General features: G+C 37.4%; 1 protein-coding gene across 4 annotated transcripts in view; it reads right to left on the bottom strand.

Annotated features, from left to right (window-relative positions):
* Nucleotides 1-478: 478 nt before the first annotated feature.
* Nucleotides 479-14,164, bottom strand: part of LOC142539411 (uncharacterized) — a 36,585-nt gene continuing 22,899 nt past the window's right edge. For 3 of the 4 annotated variants that reach the window (XM_075644848.1, XM_075644851.1, XM_075644850.1), the window contains 10 exons: nucleotides 6,530-6,663; nucleotides 6,342-6,451; nucleotides 6,200-6,242; nucleotides 5,956-6,047; nucleotides 5,488-5,536; nucleotides 3,980-4,050; nucleotides 2,796-2,915; nucleotides 2,284-2,375; nucleotides 1,084-1,129; nucleotides 479-879 (listed from right to left, as the gene is read on the bottom strand). In XM_075644848.1, the coding sequence (XP_075500963.1) occupies nucleotides 847-879; nucleotides 1,084-1,129; nucleotides 2,284-2,375; nucleotides 2,796-2,915; nucleotides 3,980-4,050; nucleotides 5,488-5,536; nucleotides 5,956-6,047; nucleotides 6,200-6,242; nucleotides 6,342-6,451; nucleotides 6,530-6,663 (790 nt within the window). In that variant the 3' untranslated portion in view covers nucleotides 479-846. Of the gene's footprint in view, nucleotides 880-1,083; nucleotides 1,130-2,283; nucleotides 2,376-2,795; nucleotides 2,916-3,979; nucleotides 4,051-5,487; nucleotides 5,537-5,955; nucleotides 6,048-6,199; nucleotides 6,243-6,341; nucleotides 6,452-6,529; nucleotides 6,664-8,319; nucleotides 8,336-14,164 lie in introns of all 4 variants that reach the window. The other variant, XM_075644852.1, reaches the window with a different exon arrangement.

The raw sequence follows: 14,164 nt of genomic DNA, 5'->3' as shown, positions 1-14,164 counted from the left end.
CCCGAAAAAACATAAGAACTGACCAGAGTAAACACAAAATTTATGATGATGGGACGAATCTCCGATTTGACCGACATATTAATTAATTTTTATATCAAAAATATTGTTTATTAATGTAGATATAGACCGTTATACAGATATAAATCCGTAAAATCGTTATTTTTCAAATAATAACATTTCAAACCCTATAAAAATGTTAAAAAAAAAAAAAATCATAGAATCCCTTGTTAGATTAATGAGCTTTTACATCCCAAAATTTTAATTTTAAAAAATAAAACTCATACGTGTATATCCAATAAATTCTTATTCTAATAGATATTTTGGAATATATTCATTCACTTTGTTTTTCGAAAGTGAGGTATTGTGACCTCGAGTGATGCCAGTTAAACTAAACATAACGTTAAGGAAAAAAAAACATACAAAAAAATTTAACAAAAATATGCATTATATTTTCTCTAACACGGTAAGAGGTCATGAATTCAGACCTACCACAAACTAGAAAGTATGTTAAAAAATATGAACCTGTACAAACTTACAGAATTACAACAAAAACAGGAAAAAGAATATAAAAAATATTCATTTCTGAACTAAAAACACACACTCAGCATTCCTGTTGCAACAAAAAAAATCAAGAATGGCTGTAAGTTACTGCTTCCATCTATGCACCTAATCTTCCACTACACCACAGTATCAAGTCTTCTACAACAGTGAATATTCGTCAGTGGCTCATTTACAGACGGGGCATCCGTGATACATCTCGCAATAGGAAAGAATGGCGAAACCTCCGACAGTGTAGTAACAGAGAATTTGACAACAAATGTAAACTTCTGTACGTAGAAATACGAATCATGCCTTAGCCTTCCTGTTTTCATCCAAAGCCTGTGTCAAGTTGAAAAAAAAGATTAAATGAAAATCAAGTCAAACATTCAAATCCAAACACGAACCAATTAATAGTAGTATCTGCATGTACTCCATCAATGTATGGAGACAAGTATCAATGACTAATATGAAAAGGCCGATTATATCCCTTATCACTAGTTCTTCTCACCCTCATGTGGGGGTACAAAAGCCATGAAAGATTACCTTGCTCTGGAAAATTCTCATAGTCAGCACAACTTTCTCTCGCATTCTACATGAAACATATGGATCAGTTCTCATCAGAGATCACAAAACACTTAAAAAAGAATTATGTTCTATAAATTTAGAAATCCTTCCATTCAAAAAAGAAGTACAGCGGACAATACTAAAATGATTTTCCAATATTGAAAAAAAAAGTAAAATTAAAAATACATGTGCACATAGAGGAGCAATGAAGGTATAGAGCCTACTTCTTGACTGTTTTAAGTCCAAAATGACAAGGTAAAGTTAGAAGCAAAGGACAAGCACGACAGCTACCAAAATTGATATCCTATACAACTTGTTTCCAGAGTAGGTTCAGATTCTAAATTTATTTACTACCAGATGAGAAGCAATGTAACAAATTCCTGCATAAAAATTTGACATTTACTGGCAGAGGTGAAATGGATGGGAGTGGTTAACTATAACCCCCATCAATTTTAATAACAAACTTACGAAAATGAAACTAGGAGTAAGTTAAATTGAAACCCGAAAAATCATCATATGAACGTTAAAATCAGGATGACTACTAATAAGCAGCAAAAAAATTATGTTTATGTTTGAGTAAACTATTAAATGAGTCAGGACCACATGAGCTACAGGTTTCAAGTTTCAAATGTTGCCAATATATGAAAAACTATATTTATTATTGAAAACAACAGAAAGTTTCTGTAACTAATCAAAATTTTGCATCTGAGTCACCAAATCTTTAAAATTTCACGCTTTTGAGATGCCAGTTCAGAAACTGACCATCTTAATCAGTTCTTTTCCTTTTGTTTTAGTTCAACAATTTCCCTTTCTTCTGAATAGAAGGAAACTAAAAGAAAATTCCGTGTTCACTTGGGCCATGCAAATAACTGGATGAACTATCTCCCCTCAACACATTCAGTAAAATGAGGTAAATGAATAGGAGCACCCATGAAATGCCCCTCATCATCTCCATCCAGTGCAAATTATGAGATCGAAAACCACCTCCCAGAATGAAAATCAGCACCATTGAACAGGACAGAACACACATTTTCGTTGATTATACCACATGGTTACAGAAACAGAAGAATAGGAGCTCCTTAAGAAATAGAATGACAGGACCACTCCAAGATGTAAAGCTGTAATCATATGAAGCAGGTTTGAGCAGATATTTAATTTTTAAGTGAAATAGAGCATTACCGGATGTCACCATTAGTTGTGCTAAAGGGATATGATGAGCCATTTGCACATTTCAAAACAAATTGCGTGGAAGGTCCACTTGGTATTTTGATCTGCAAACAGAAGTGAAAAAAAAAAGAAAACAATGAAAAAGTTGCAGTCTAACAGGCTTAATAACAAATCTACCCACTGAATAGTCAGGAGATGCGTCAGTCCGTTTACGTTATTAAGAAAGCCCCAAACTTGATAGATATATCATTATTGTCCTTTCTACATCCATCAGTTTTACTTTGTTTCTAATCAGTGTGCAGTAATCAACCTGACCAACTTTGTAGCAAGAAGAAAGAAACAAACGCAAAATTTGCAACTGTGTATTTTCCAGTTATGCAGTTACTCGGTTGATAGATCTAATTGTATTAATGCTTAACTTCCACATATGTCCTGTTAGGAACATGAATAAATCAATAGAACTACTTTATGACTGCAGTTCAAAATCTTAAGATGGCTTCGGGTGATATAAAACAAGAGCATACCAATACTTCTTCAGAATATTTCTCCACAATCACAGCAGCCTGCGTTTTCTCAACCTTAACCTGAAAGCCTAAACGTCTCAAATATAGAGTAGCATGCTCCCAGTTCTCTGAGGAATCTAACTGTTCAATATTTAGAAGTCTGTGATCAGTTCAAAAAAGAGAAATCTAAAAAATAGCGAGTACAAGGAAACCAGACGCGGACTTGTGAAAATGAGGGCTTTGCATAAAATGGTCCAGAACATCATTTTGAAAGAGATTCAAAAACCTGAATTTTTAAATGTACAGGAATGGCAGGCTACAAGGAAATCAGAAGTAGATTTGTGAAAATAGAGCTTTACATGAAGCGGTCAAGCTTAAAAGTACATAAAGCTCTGATGGTAGCTTTATTTCAATATGTTTGTCATTTCAGACAATCTACACTTCAATGATTGGTACCATGTTATAATAAATATCTCACAATGTCCCAAAACATACCTAAGTAAATTTTCACAATTCCATTAACTTTGAAAATCAATAAAATAATTTAATAAGATACTCAAGGTTTTTGTTGTAAATTTGGGACTCAAGTTGGAAACTTATTACTTAGTTAAGATTTTGAAATCTAGGTTGGGATGTACTCTGTATCGTTTCAGTTTGGCTTGCATTAACCATGCACGCATGCATGAGGCATCCGTTCATTGGTCAGTAAGCATGTTGTGGAACCAAAAACGTGTCCTAGAGGAGGACACAAGTCCGTGATGATGCTTTATGAGTTGGGCCATTTGTTAAACAAAGACAATACACATGCACGTGCATGGGTCCCCCGTTAAAAGACAGATGGACTCGGAGTTATACACGTACTGGGCACGGATGTTGCCTTAGGTCCATGGTAGCACTTGGCGAGTTGTGTTTTTTAGTTGTGCAGGACCTGCACGAAATGTGGCTAAAATGTGCCTTGAGCAGCGCTTGAGCCACCGTATGTCACTATTTTTATCATGAAAATTTGTATATTTATCTAAATGAGGTTAGACCAATTGTATTAGAAAGTTTGATGAGATGCCTGAACTCCGAAAGGACAAGAATATGATGAGCAATCATCTTAAACCAGCGTTCGTAGCAGCAAAAAGATTAAATATATGAGATCCCACATTTACATAGAGCAAAGCACATTGAATTTATATTCATCAAGAAACTCAGCAACTTACAAGAATCATAACAAGAAATTTTGCTTGGCCTTTAGCAAGATATGAATCAATCTCCTCTTGCATCTCTTCATCTGCATTCATTTATAACACTCAATAGAAACACACAGGCAGAAAAATTAGCATTAATGAGTATAACTATTCACAAAAGTAGACCAACGACATCTCCTTTCTGACCTTGCAACCAAGATTTTGGTTTCTTTCATTATTTATTACTTTTTTGGGGTGTGGCAGAACAGGATGAGGATATATTTTATGGTATTTAAGTTGGTTTCAGATGAAAAGGTTGACCTTTATTTACCTAGCTATTTGTCATACAGTTACTTTGTCTTAAAATCTAATTGCAACTTATTATATTCATGTGCAAGTTAGCATACGCATAAAATCTTAACTTATAATCACAAATTAGAAGAATTACTTTAAAACTCAGCAGGTGAAAAAGCTTCTGAAACATCTTATTGAATGCAATTTTTTTCTCCGATTTAACTAACTAAATATCATGACAAGATAACAACCTGAAGTTTGCAAATCTATATGCCATAGACTCCTAAAAATTGATGGCGCTGAAAACAAAGACAATTTGCTAATACTTTCCGAGATAACATCAGGCAAAAGATGATAGAATACATACAAAAATTAGCCCATCTAAATTCAAACATCTTAGATTGACTAAAACGATGCAGGAAAGAAATTTTTTCCCACACAACATTTCCAAGTTTAATTATCTATATGGAATCTTCTTCTGGTTATAGAAATCAGAAGTGCTCATTCTTCCTGCAGGTTCACTTATTCTCAGAGGACAAGCTCCCTAGAAATATCAAATGCCTCCGTAGAATACATAGGATAAGCTGCCCATATTTACACATTTCTTTCAAGATCATCTAGTGATGTTTGGACGTATTCTTTTGGTGCGCTATGTAATTCACTTATATATTGTATTTTAGTTCTTGGGAAGTCTTGACCTAGTTCCCTTTGCATGCACGTTGCTTTTTTTATGTTAAATAAAGTCACTTTGCTCTTTCTGTTTCTAGGGGAAAAAAGTGATTACCTATTTAAGTACTCTAGATAAAGAGAGAGAAAAAGGGTGGATGAACTATAACTAGAATGTGAAATACGAAATGAGGACTTGCGAAATTTCAAATGAGAAGACAATAAAAGTTTAATCTCTTGAATAAATGTTAAGATCAAAGCTGAGAAAACACAGGCTAACCCAAAGGATTAAAAACCAGCCTAAATTAGGAAGAATAAAAGATTATTTGAATCATTATAGTTGAAGAATAAAGGAATCCAGTAGTGTCATAGAAGTATGCATGAAGCTGACTGGTAAAGAGGTTAGAATTTAGTTGAATCGAGTCAAATAGGAAACACAACTCAACATTTCAAATTTCAGCGAAAGCAAGTAAACCACAAATCCAATGCACCTGCCTGCGAAATTACTATCATTGATCAGCAGAGAGTCAAGATTTCAAGCACTAATATGAGGTGTCTTATTCCAATACCATTTCACTCACCACATGTTATTTTGTTGTGATCATTTGCTAAAATCCTGACAAGTTCGCCCTGAAAATCACATAAATTGAATCAGCGTGTGCTACAAAACTAGATTATAAATAAACACCAACTATTGACTCCACAGAAGTCCATGATTCATTGGGCAATATATGTTCAAGTTCATTTTTGTTTTCCCGTGATTCATAATTCTTTATTTGCTGTGTTATAATTGAGGTATCAAAAGATTTTTCTTAAAAAGTTAAAGAAAAGAATTGGAAGAAGAAATAATTTAATTTTTCACTTTAAATTTGGAGACTCAACCCTGAACATGTGGGAAGTTGGTGCAGGGAAAACGAAAAAGGATTATTGGGCCTTGAGGTAGTTCAAGGTGTGGAACCCACAAGGGGTTAGATAAGAAAGACGTGATTTCAAGTTTTCCACGGGTCAAACAGCTACTAACAGACCCTTGAAGTGACTTATTAAAGTACCTGTCGTCCTTGGTCATCCATCGGTATGCACTCAACAGCTATGATTGTATCGACATCATCAGCTGTCACTACGTAATCTGGATTGGTGGCACCTGTTACATAAGCAAGTGACCAAGGAAAAAGGTCGATTTCTTAAGCAAATCTAATACAACTTTTAATCAACACTATCGTCCACACCTATTACAAAATAGGCAATCACAGATAACAATTGTAACAGAAAATGAAAAACCGTTTGGACCGTTACCCTCAATATACTGCCTTGTGCCATCTGGATAATGACGAACCCACTGATACATCAATAAAAAGGTAACAAAAAAGTCATATACTAAAACCAAAAAAATTCATATGATAATGTAGCAACTAATTATTAATACCATTGGTCATACCTGAAACATACAGAGTGAAGTTCCACGTACAGGGAATCCACAGCCTAAGAGTTTGCATCCTGGTTTAGCATCCCCATTAATTTGAAAGTTCTCTATTCCAGGACCTTCCTCTGGGGGGAAGAATTTCATCATATGTCAGATAAAAGAAAGTATGTCCCTCTGCCAAGAGTGGCAAGTCGTGGTATTACCATCAGACACAAAAGAATCGACCCCGTTGTGTATTTTTGGACTGTGAGAAATTTGACCGGCTGTACTCTGCTCGACTCCAAAAGGATACGCATTTTTATTTAGCATATCGTCTACGATATGTCCTGCAACATTTCTGTAATTTCAATTCATCAGAACAAGGACATTTCTTTACGAAATTCTATGAAAAATGCCATATTACGAGCTATATAAGTAAATAAATAAGGTACACGTGTTTATGAGATGTGTCACAAGAACAAGGATGTAAACACAGAAATTTTAATTTGAAGATGCCGATGGCACGCAAAAGTTTCTGATTTTAAGCTTAAGGAACAAAAGAAGAATTGTTTGGACTCCATATTGAAAAGTAACTAAATTTGAAAACTTTGAATCACAATAATTTGGTGGAGACAGGAACCTTGGAAGCACTCGATATCCTCGAATGCCACTTCATCGCCGAAAAATGAACACATCGAGAACTCACAGTGCATGAAAAAAATTGGGAAACAAATGCCTTCAATTACCTATACAGTATATTAAGCATGACAGCATGAGATGTCACAATAACTACTTTGATATACCAAATGTGTGTGGCCAAAGACGTGATTTATAATTTTTTTGTTTATTCATGTAAAAAATGCACAAATATTGCACACATTGTCATGGAACATGTGCGTTCTGTGACTAATAACAATAACCAACTGGAATGGAAAGGAGGATAGGGCAGGTGCACTAGATCGGAATGCTGTTTCGACTGGATTTAAGCTTACATGTCCTATGAGGTAGTATGTAATAAATATCAAATTCTTGCACTGGTTACCAAGATGATTACAATTTCTTTCCATTTCTATGGTATCCGAAGTCTAAACTTCCAAAGGAAAGTATCAAATATCTTCAATGCATTTTCAAAGTGATTTATGGCTACCTGCTGCGACATAACAATGTTAATTCTCAAGTCGATTATAAAGAAATGACAAAAATAAGAAACTAAAATCACATGCAAGCAAACTCTCTTGCTTTACAAATCCATAACCATGAAATATAATCCAATATAAAACGGTCACGTGGAATGCAAAAGATATTTCTTAATTCATAGGAAAATATGTAATTCCAGTTAATATCGAAATATAAATGGCTGAACAAATTCAAAAGCGTGGAACTTGTTGAAGATATGAAGATATAATTAGAGATAATGGACATAACCAGATCATAGTAAATTAGGATAATCAGGAGATCACTTAATTAAAGAGATTACAATTCTGTTTCCTTTCTTTTGTTATCTTGGTGTGCCTATAAATTGGATATTAATGATCATAAATATTCAATGAGAGATAATGGAATTCATTATTTCCAGCAATTGTGTTCTTCCTCGTTTGACATGGTATCAGAGCCGTAAGGCTCGATCAATTCAGATCTAATACGCAAATTCATTTCCGTTGATTTAGTCTGATATGACAGGTCCTTCGATTTCTTATGATTGCAATTGTCAATGGCTGAAAGGCCGGAATTCCTGAAACCCTTCCAGCTGTTGGAGAATTACAGCAAATCTATTCTGTCTATCGGTTGAATGGAAAAAACTTTTAAAATTGGTCACAGCTCGTCGGGACCACATTGAAGGGGCGCAAAGGAAAGCTTAACCATCTGGTTAAGTTCGCTGGCTGGGATGAAGAAGACTCCCTTATTGTGGCTTGGCTATGCAATTCTATGATGCCTGAAATCAGCGATACATGCATGTTTCTCACCACTGTCAAGGAGATTTGGGACAGCATACGGCAAACATATTCCAAGAAGGGAGATGCTGCCCAAATCTATGAAATCAAAGTACAAACAGGCTTGGCTACTCAAGAAAATAAATTTGTAACAGAGTATGCTAATAATCTAATAAAAAAATTGTGACGAGAGATTGATCATTATCGATGCTTCGAGACCAGGTGTCCAGAAGATACAACAATAATTGAAAATTATATCGAACAAGATTGGGTTTATGACTTCCTCGTCGGACTCAATCCTGAATTCGATCAAGTCCATGTTCAAATCCTTGTGAGGGACCAAATTCCATCTTTGAACGAGGTTATAGCCATCATTCGATCAGAGGAAAGTAGGCACGGTGTCATGCTTAGACCTCAAAGTGTGGAGAGCTCCTCATTGGTGACTAACAGGAACAGTGACCATCTCAACCCTGGAAAGGCTACTGCCCCAAGAAATCTGTCCCCGGGCTCTAAAGACGAATTGTGGTGTCCCAAATGTCGCATAACAGGGCATACTCGTGATCGATGCAAACCATCATATAAGGATCAGGGCAATAAAGGAAAACAACAGAGGACTTGGAGCCAAGCCCATATGACTGTCCAGCAGCCTACTGAGCACACAGATACTCCACTTTCAAAGGAATTCAACAAGGAAGAAATTTAGCAGTTAAGGGCTTTCTTGACCTCTCTTGGGAAATCGCCAGGTACATGATCATTGACACTGTCTGGTAAGTTTCCTATTTCTATTGGATTTAATGCTTCCACTAGCCGTTTTGCCAACTTGTGGGTCATAGACTCCTGAGCCACTGATCACATGACACACTCATCACAAATTTCTGTTCATATACCCCTTGTCCTAGCACTACAAAATTACTACTGCTGACGGTTCATTAATCACAGTAGCAGGGTTAGGTGACATTGAATCAAGTCCTTCCATTACCTTAAAACAAGTGCTTCATGTCCCCAAACTGTCCACTAACTTTATCTCTGTACAGAAATTAACACTAGACTTGTCTTGCGATGTGATTTTTTACTCCTCTTATTGTGAATTTCAGGACCAAGCATCGGGAAAGACGATTGGGCGTGCCAAGGAAGGAGGTGGACTTTACTACCTTGACTCACCAAACAATCTGCCCAAGCAACCTAATTCTGCCTCTCTCTCCTCAAATCAAGAACAATCTGGCTTCAACATCATAGATTTGGTCATCCGTCCTTTCAAACTCTCAAAGTCTTGTTTCCTAGCTTATTTAAGGGATTAGATATTGAGTCTTTTTCTTGCGACGTTTGTGATTCGCAAAGCACAAGCGTATATCTTTTCCTCAAAGCAATAAAAGATGTTCAAACCCTTTTTATTTAATACATGGCATTTTTGGGGTCCATCTCCTATTCCAAATCTTTCTGGAACCCGCTGATTCATTTCTTTTATTGATGATTATAGCCGCATGTGTTGGATATTCTTGATAAAATGTAGAAGAATAATATTTATTTATTATTTAGATTTGATTAGATTTAGGTTATTCTATTTCCTTAGTTTGTTATTCTGTTTCCTTAGTTATTTAGATTTGATTAGATTTTTAGGTTATTCTGTTTCCTTAGTTTGTTATTCTGTTTCCTTAGTTGATGGGATCACATCAACTATATATAGTTGGACTGTATATTGTTATTGGAAGATAATAAGAAAACAGTCTGTATTGCTTCATGGTATCAGAGCCGATCTCGGTACCCTAGCCGCCTCTTTTCTTTCTTATTCGTCCGGCGAAGCCGTCCATAGCCGCCTCTTTTAATTCTTATTAGTACGGCAGCCCTCATCCCTTCTTCGTCCTTAGTCGTTCAGCCATACGCATGACTAAATACGGCACTAACTACGGCATGACATCGAATGCATCTTCCTCGGAAGTCACTTCCTTCGAAGTCAATTCCCCAATCTCCTCCATCCCTGACTTCTCCTCTAATATTGTTACAAACCACAAACTCCATGGCCAGAATTATCTTCAATGGTCACAATCTGTGTTCATGTATATTTGCGGTAGAGTGAAAGATGGACATCTCACGGGTGAAACTGCGGCTCCGCAGACTACGGATCCCAAACACCGATCTTGGAAGATTGATGATCACCTTGTTATGTCTTGGCTGATAAATTCCATGACTACTGAAGTTGGGGACAATTTCCTACTTCACAAAACAGCCAAGGACATATGGGAAGCGGCACTTGAAACATACTCAAGCACAGAAAATACCTCTGAACTACTTGAGGTTGAGACGAGACTGTATGATCTTAAACAAGGGGATATGAGCGTTACTCAATACTATAACACTCTCACACGCTACCGGCTGCAACTAGACCTATACGAAGTATATTCTTGGAAGTGTGTTGATGATTCTGCACTGTATAAGAAGATTGTTGAGCAGAAAAGGACAGTTCGATTTCTCCTTGGCCTAAATAGAGACCTAGATGAAGTCAGGGGGAGAGTCATGGGAATCAAGCCATTTCCTAACCTTAGAGAGGCCTTTGCAGAAGTTAGGAGAGAGGAAAGTAGGAAAAGGTTGATGTTAACAGAAAGTAAATCCGGAGTGGAAAGCTCGGCTTTATTCACCCACAATTCCTCTCAACCCAATAGGTCTGGCAAGGGACGGCCCTGGTGTGACCATTGCAAGAAACTGGGTCATGTCAAGGCTACTTGCTGGAAATTACACGGCAAACCAGTAGATTGGAAGCCATCCAACACTCGGGTTGAGAGAGAAACCCGTGCAAATAATGCCACCACCACAGAGATTAGTACCGAGGGTAGTCCTTTCACTAGAGAGCAAATAAAGGCACTGCAGAAAATGCTAAATCAAACATTGAGCCCCGGACAACCATCCCAAGCACCTACCGAGTCACACACGGTGCTTCTTGCACACCAAGGTATCATGTCCTACGCTCATATTGTCAAAAATAAATCCTTGCAGCCATGGATAATCGACTCAGGGGCCTCAGATCACATGACTGGAGACTCCAGCCTCCTAAAAAATTATCAGCCGTGCACGAATAATTCTGGAGTCCGAATAGCTGATGGCTCTGTATCACCTGTGGCAGGAATATGATCAATTCAATTGACAAAGGACCTTCAACTTTCTTATGTTCTTTATGTTCCAAAATTGAATTGTAATTTGATTTTTATCAGCCGACTTACGCGGGATCTTAACTGTGTGACTAAGTTCTATTCCAATCTTTGTGATTTTCAGGCAGTGGATTCGGGGAAGGTGATTGGCAGTGCTGAGATGCATGATGGCCTGTATTTGCTCAAAGGAAATAATCACCTCAGTAGACGAGTTCACTCACCGGGCCTTGGTCCTACATCAAATTCAGTCAAGTGTTTCCCAAATTCTGTGTCTTTTTCTAATTTAGCGTCTGTTGAAAGCCAAGTTATGTTATGGCATCTTCGCCTTGGTCATCCTAACTTTGATTATATAGGAAAGTTGTTTCCCCATCTATTCATTAATAAAGGTTCAAGCATTTACCAATGTGAATTTTGTCAACTTGCTAAACATACAAGAAGTATCTATCCAAGCTTACAATACAAACCTTCATCTCCATTCTCTATAATTCATAGTTATCTGGGGACCCGCACGCGTCAAGAATATTAATGGGGCTAGGTGGTTTGTTACATTCATAGATGATCACACAAGAATTACTTGGACCTTTCTCATGAAGGAAAAATCAGAAACATCCATGATCTTCCAAACATTTCACTCCATGATATCCACCCAATTCCAAAGCAAGATCAAAGTTCTTAAGACTGATAATGCTAAGGATTACTTCAACTCTGTCCTTGGATCTTATTTTTCCAAACACGGTATCATTCACACAAGTTCTTGTGTGGATACCCCACAACAAAATGGAGTGGCGGAAAGGAAAAATAGACACTTACTCGAAGTTGCCCGTGCTATCATGTTCACCAACAATGTCCCTAAGTATTTATGGGGAGAGGCCATTCTTACTGCAACTTACCTCATCAATAGGATGCCAAGCCGAGTCTTAAAATTTCAAACCCCCCGTAAGACACTTCTCAATGCATATCCTCACATTCAGTCCTTTTCTTCAGATCTACCACTCAAAATCTTTGGATGTTCTTCCTTTGTTCACATTCACCAACATCATCGCACTAAACTCGATCCAAGATCTCTAAAGTGTATATTTATTGGATACTCCTCCAACCAAAAAGGTTACAAGTGTTACTCTCCAATCACTCGAAGAGTATACAACACCATGAATGTAACATTCTTTGAACATCAGCCCTAGTTCTCCAAATCCGACTTTCAGGGGGAAACCCAGACTTCGGATCCTTTCCTAGATATCAATGATTTACCAGCCCAACAAATACCCGCTCCTGTGTATCTTTTCGAGCCTGAAATAGTTCCAGCACCAGCCCAACAAATGTCCACTTCTGTGTCCATACCTAGGCCTGAAATAGTTCCAACATTAGCTACTCCTACTACTGAAACTGCTCCACTTGATCTAAAACAACCACAAGTCGACACTCGAAACTCCGAACTACGTGTCTATAGAAGGAGAAAACCCATCGAGCATATACATGACATCATTCCAACTCAGAATTCTCAATCATCAGCACCAGACTCTCCTGCCCATGATGATTTTATGATTGATGATTTGGATCAGCCAATCGCCCACCGGAAACGTGTTAGAGGGTGCACTAATCATCCTATTGAGAAGCATGTTGCCTATGGGAAGTTGCTGCCTACTTACAGAACATTTATTTCAACTCTTGACAACATACAAGTGCCTAATTCTGTACAGGAAGCTCTAAGGATTCCAGCATGGAAGAAGGCAGTTGAAGAGGAGTTTAAGGCTTTAGAAATGAACAAGACATGGACTCTTGTAGAGCTGCCACATGGCAAAAACCCAGTTGGTTGTAAGTGGGTATTCACAGTAAAATACAAAGCAGATGGCAGTGTTGAAAGATTCAAGGCTAGACTTGTGGCCAAAGGTTTCACGCAGTCATATGGGATTGACTACCAGGAGACATTTGCTCCAGTTGCCAAACTCAACACAGTTCGAGTTTTACTCTCTCTTGCAGTGAATCTGGATTGGCCTCTTCACCAACTTGATGTAAAAAATGCCTTTCTGAATGGGGATTTAGAAGAAGAAGTTTATATGACTATCCCTCCAGGAATAGAAACCAAGCCAAACAGCAGGTTAGTATGTAAACTTAAAAAGTCCTTGTATGGCCTGAAGCAGTCACCACGAGCTTGGTTTGATAGGTTTGCTAAGGTTGTAATCGCTAATGAGTATCACCAGTGTCAGGCAGATCATACATTGTTCGTAAAAAGCAAACCAGGAGGGAAAATTGCTATTCTCATAGTATATGTTGATGATATCATACTGACAGGAGATGATTCAGAGGAAATTATCAGTCTCAAAAATATGTTGGCTGCGGAGTTTGATATCAAGGACCTTGGGAACATGAAGTATTTTCTAGGAATGGAAGTGGCTCGTTCCAAAGAAGGAATTATCATATCCCAGAGAAAATATATACTAGATTTGTTAAGTGAAACAGGTTTACTTGGATGCAAACCTGTTGACACGCCTATGGATCCTAATAAGAAGATGATCAGGAGTGAGGACAGCAGCCTTGTGGATAAAGGAAGGTATCAGAGACTAGTTGGTAAGCTCATCTATCTATCTCATACTAGACCCGACATTGCATACTCTGTCAGTGTAGTAAGTCAACACATGAATGATCCAAATGAGGATCATATGGAAGCAGTAATTCGAATTTTGAAATACCTGAAGATGACTCCAGGACACGGTCTTCTATTTAGAAAGTATAAAAATCGGGATATAGAAATCTACACCGATGCTAGTTGGGCAGGAGAACTAACAGATAG

This window comes from Primulina tabacum, chromosome 3, assembly GCF_025594145.1.
Source record: "Primulina tabacum isolate GXHZ01 chromosome 3, ASM2559414v2, whole genome shotgun sequence".
NCBI lineage: Eukaryota > Viridiplantae > Streptophyta > Magnoliopsida > Lamiales > Gesneriaceae > Primulina > Primulina tabacum.
The sequence above is the reverse complement of the archived record's forward strand: the minus strand, read 5'-3'. Positions and strand labels throughout refer to the sequence as shown.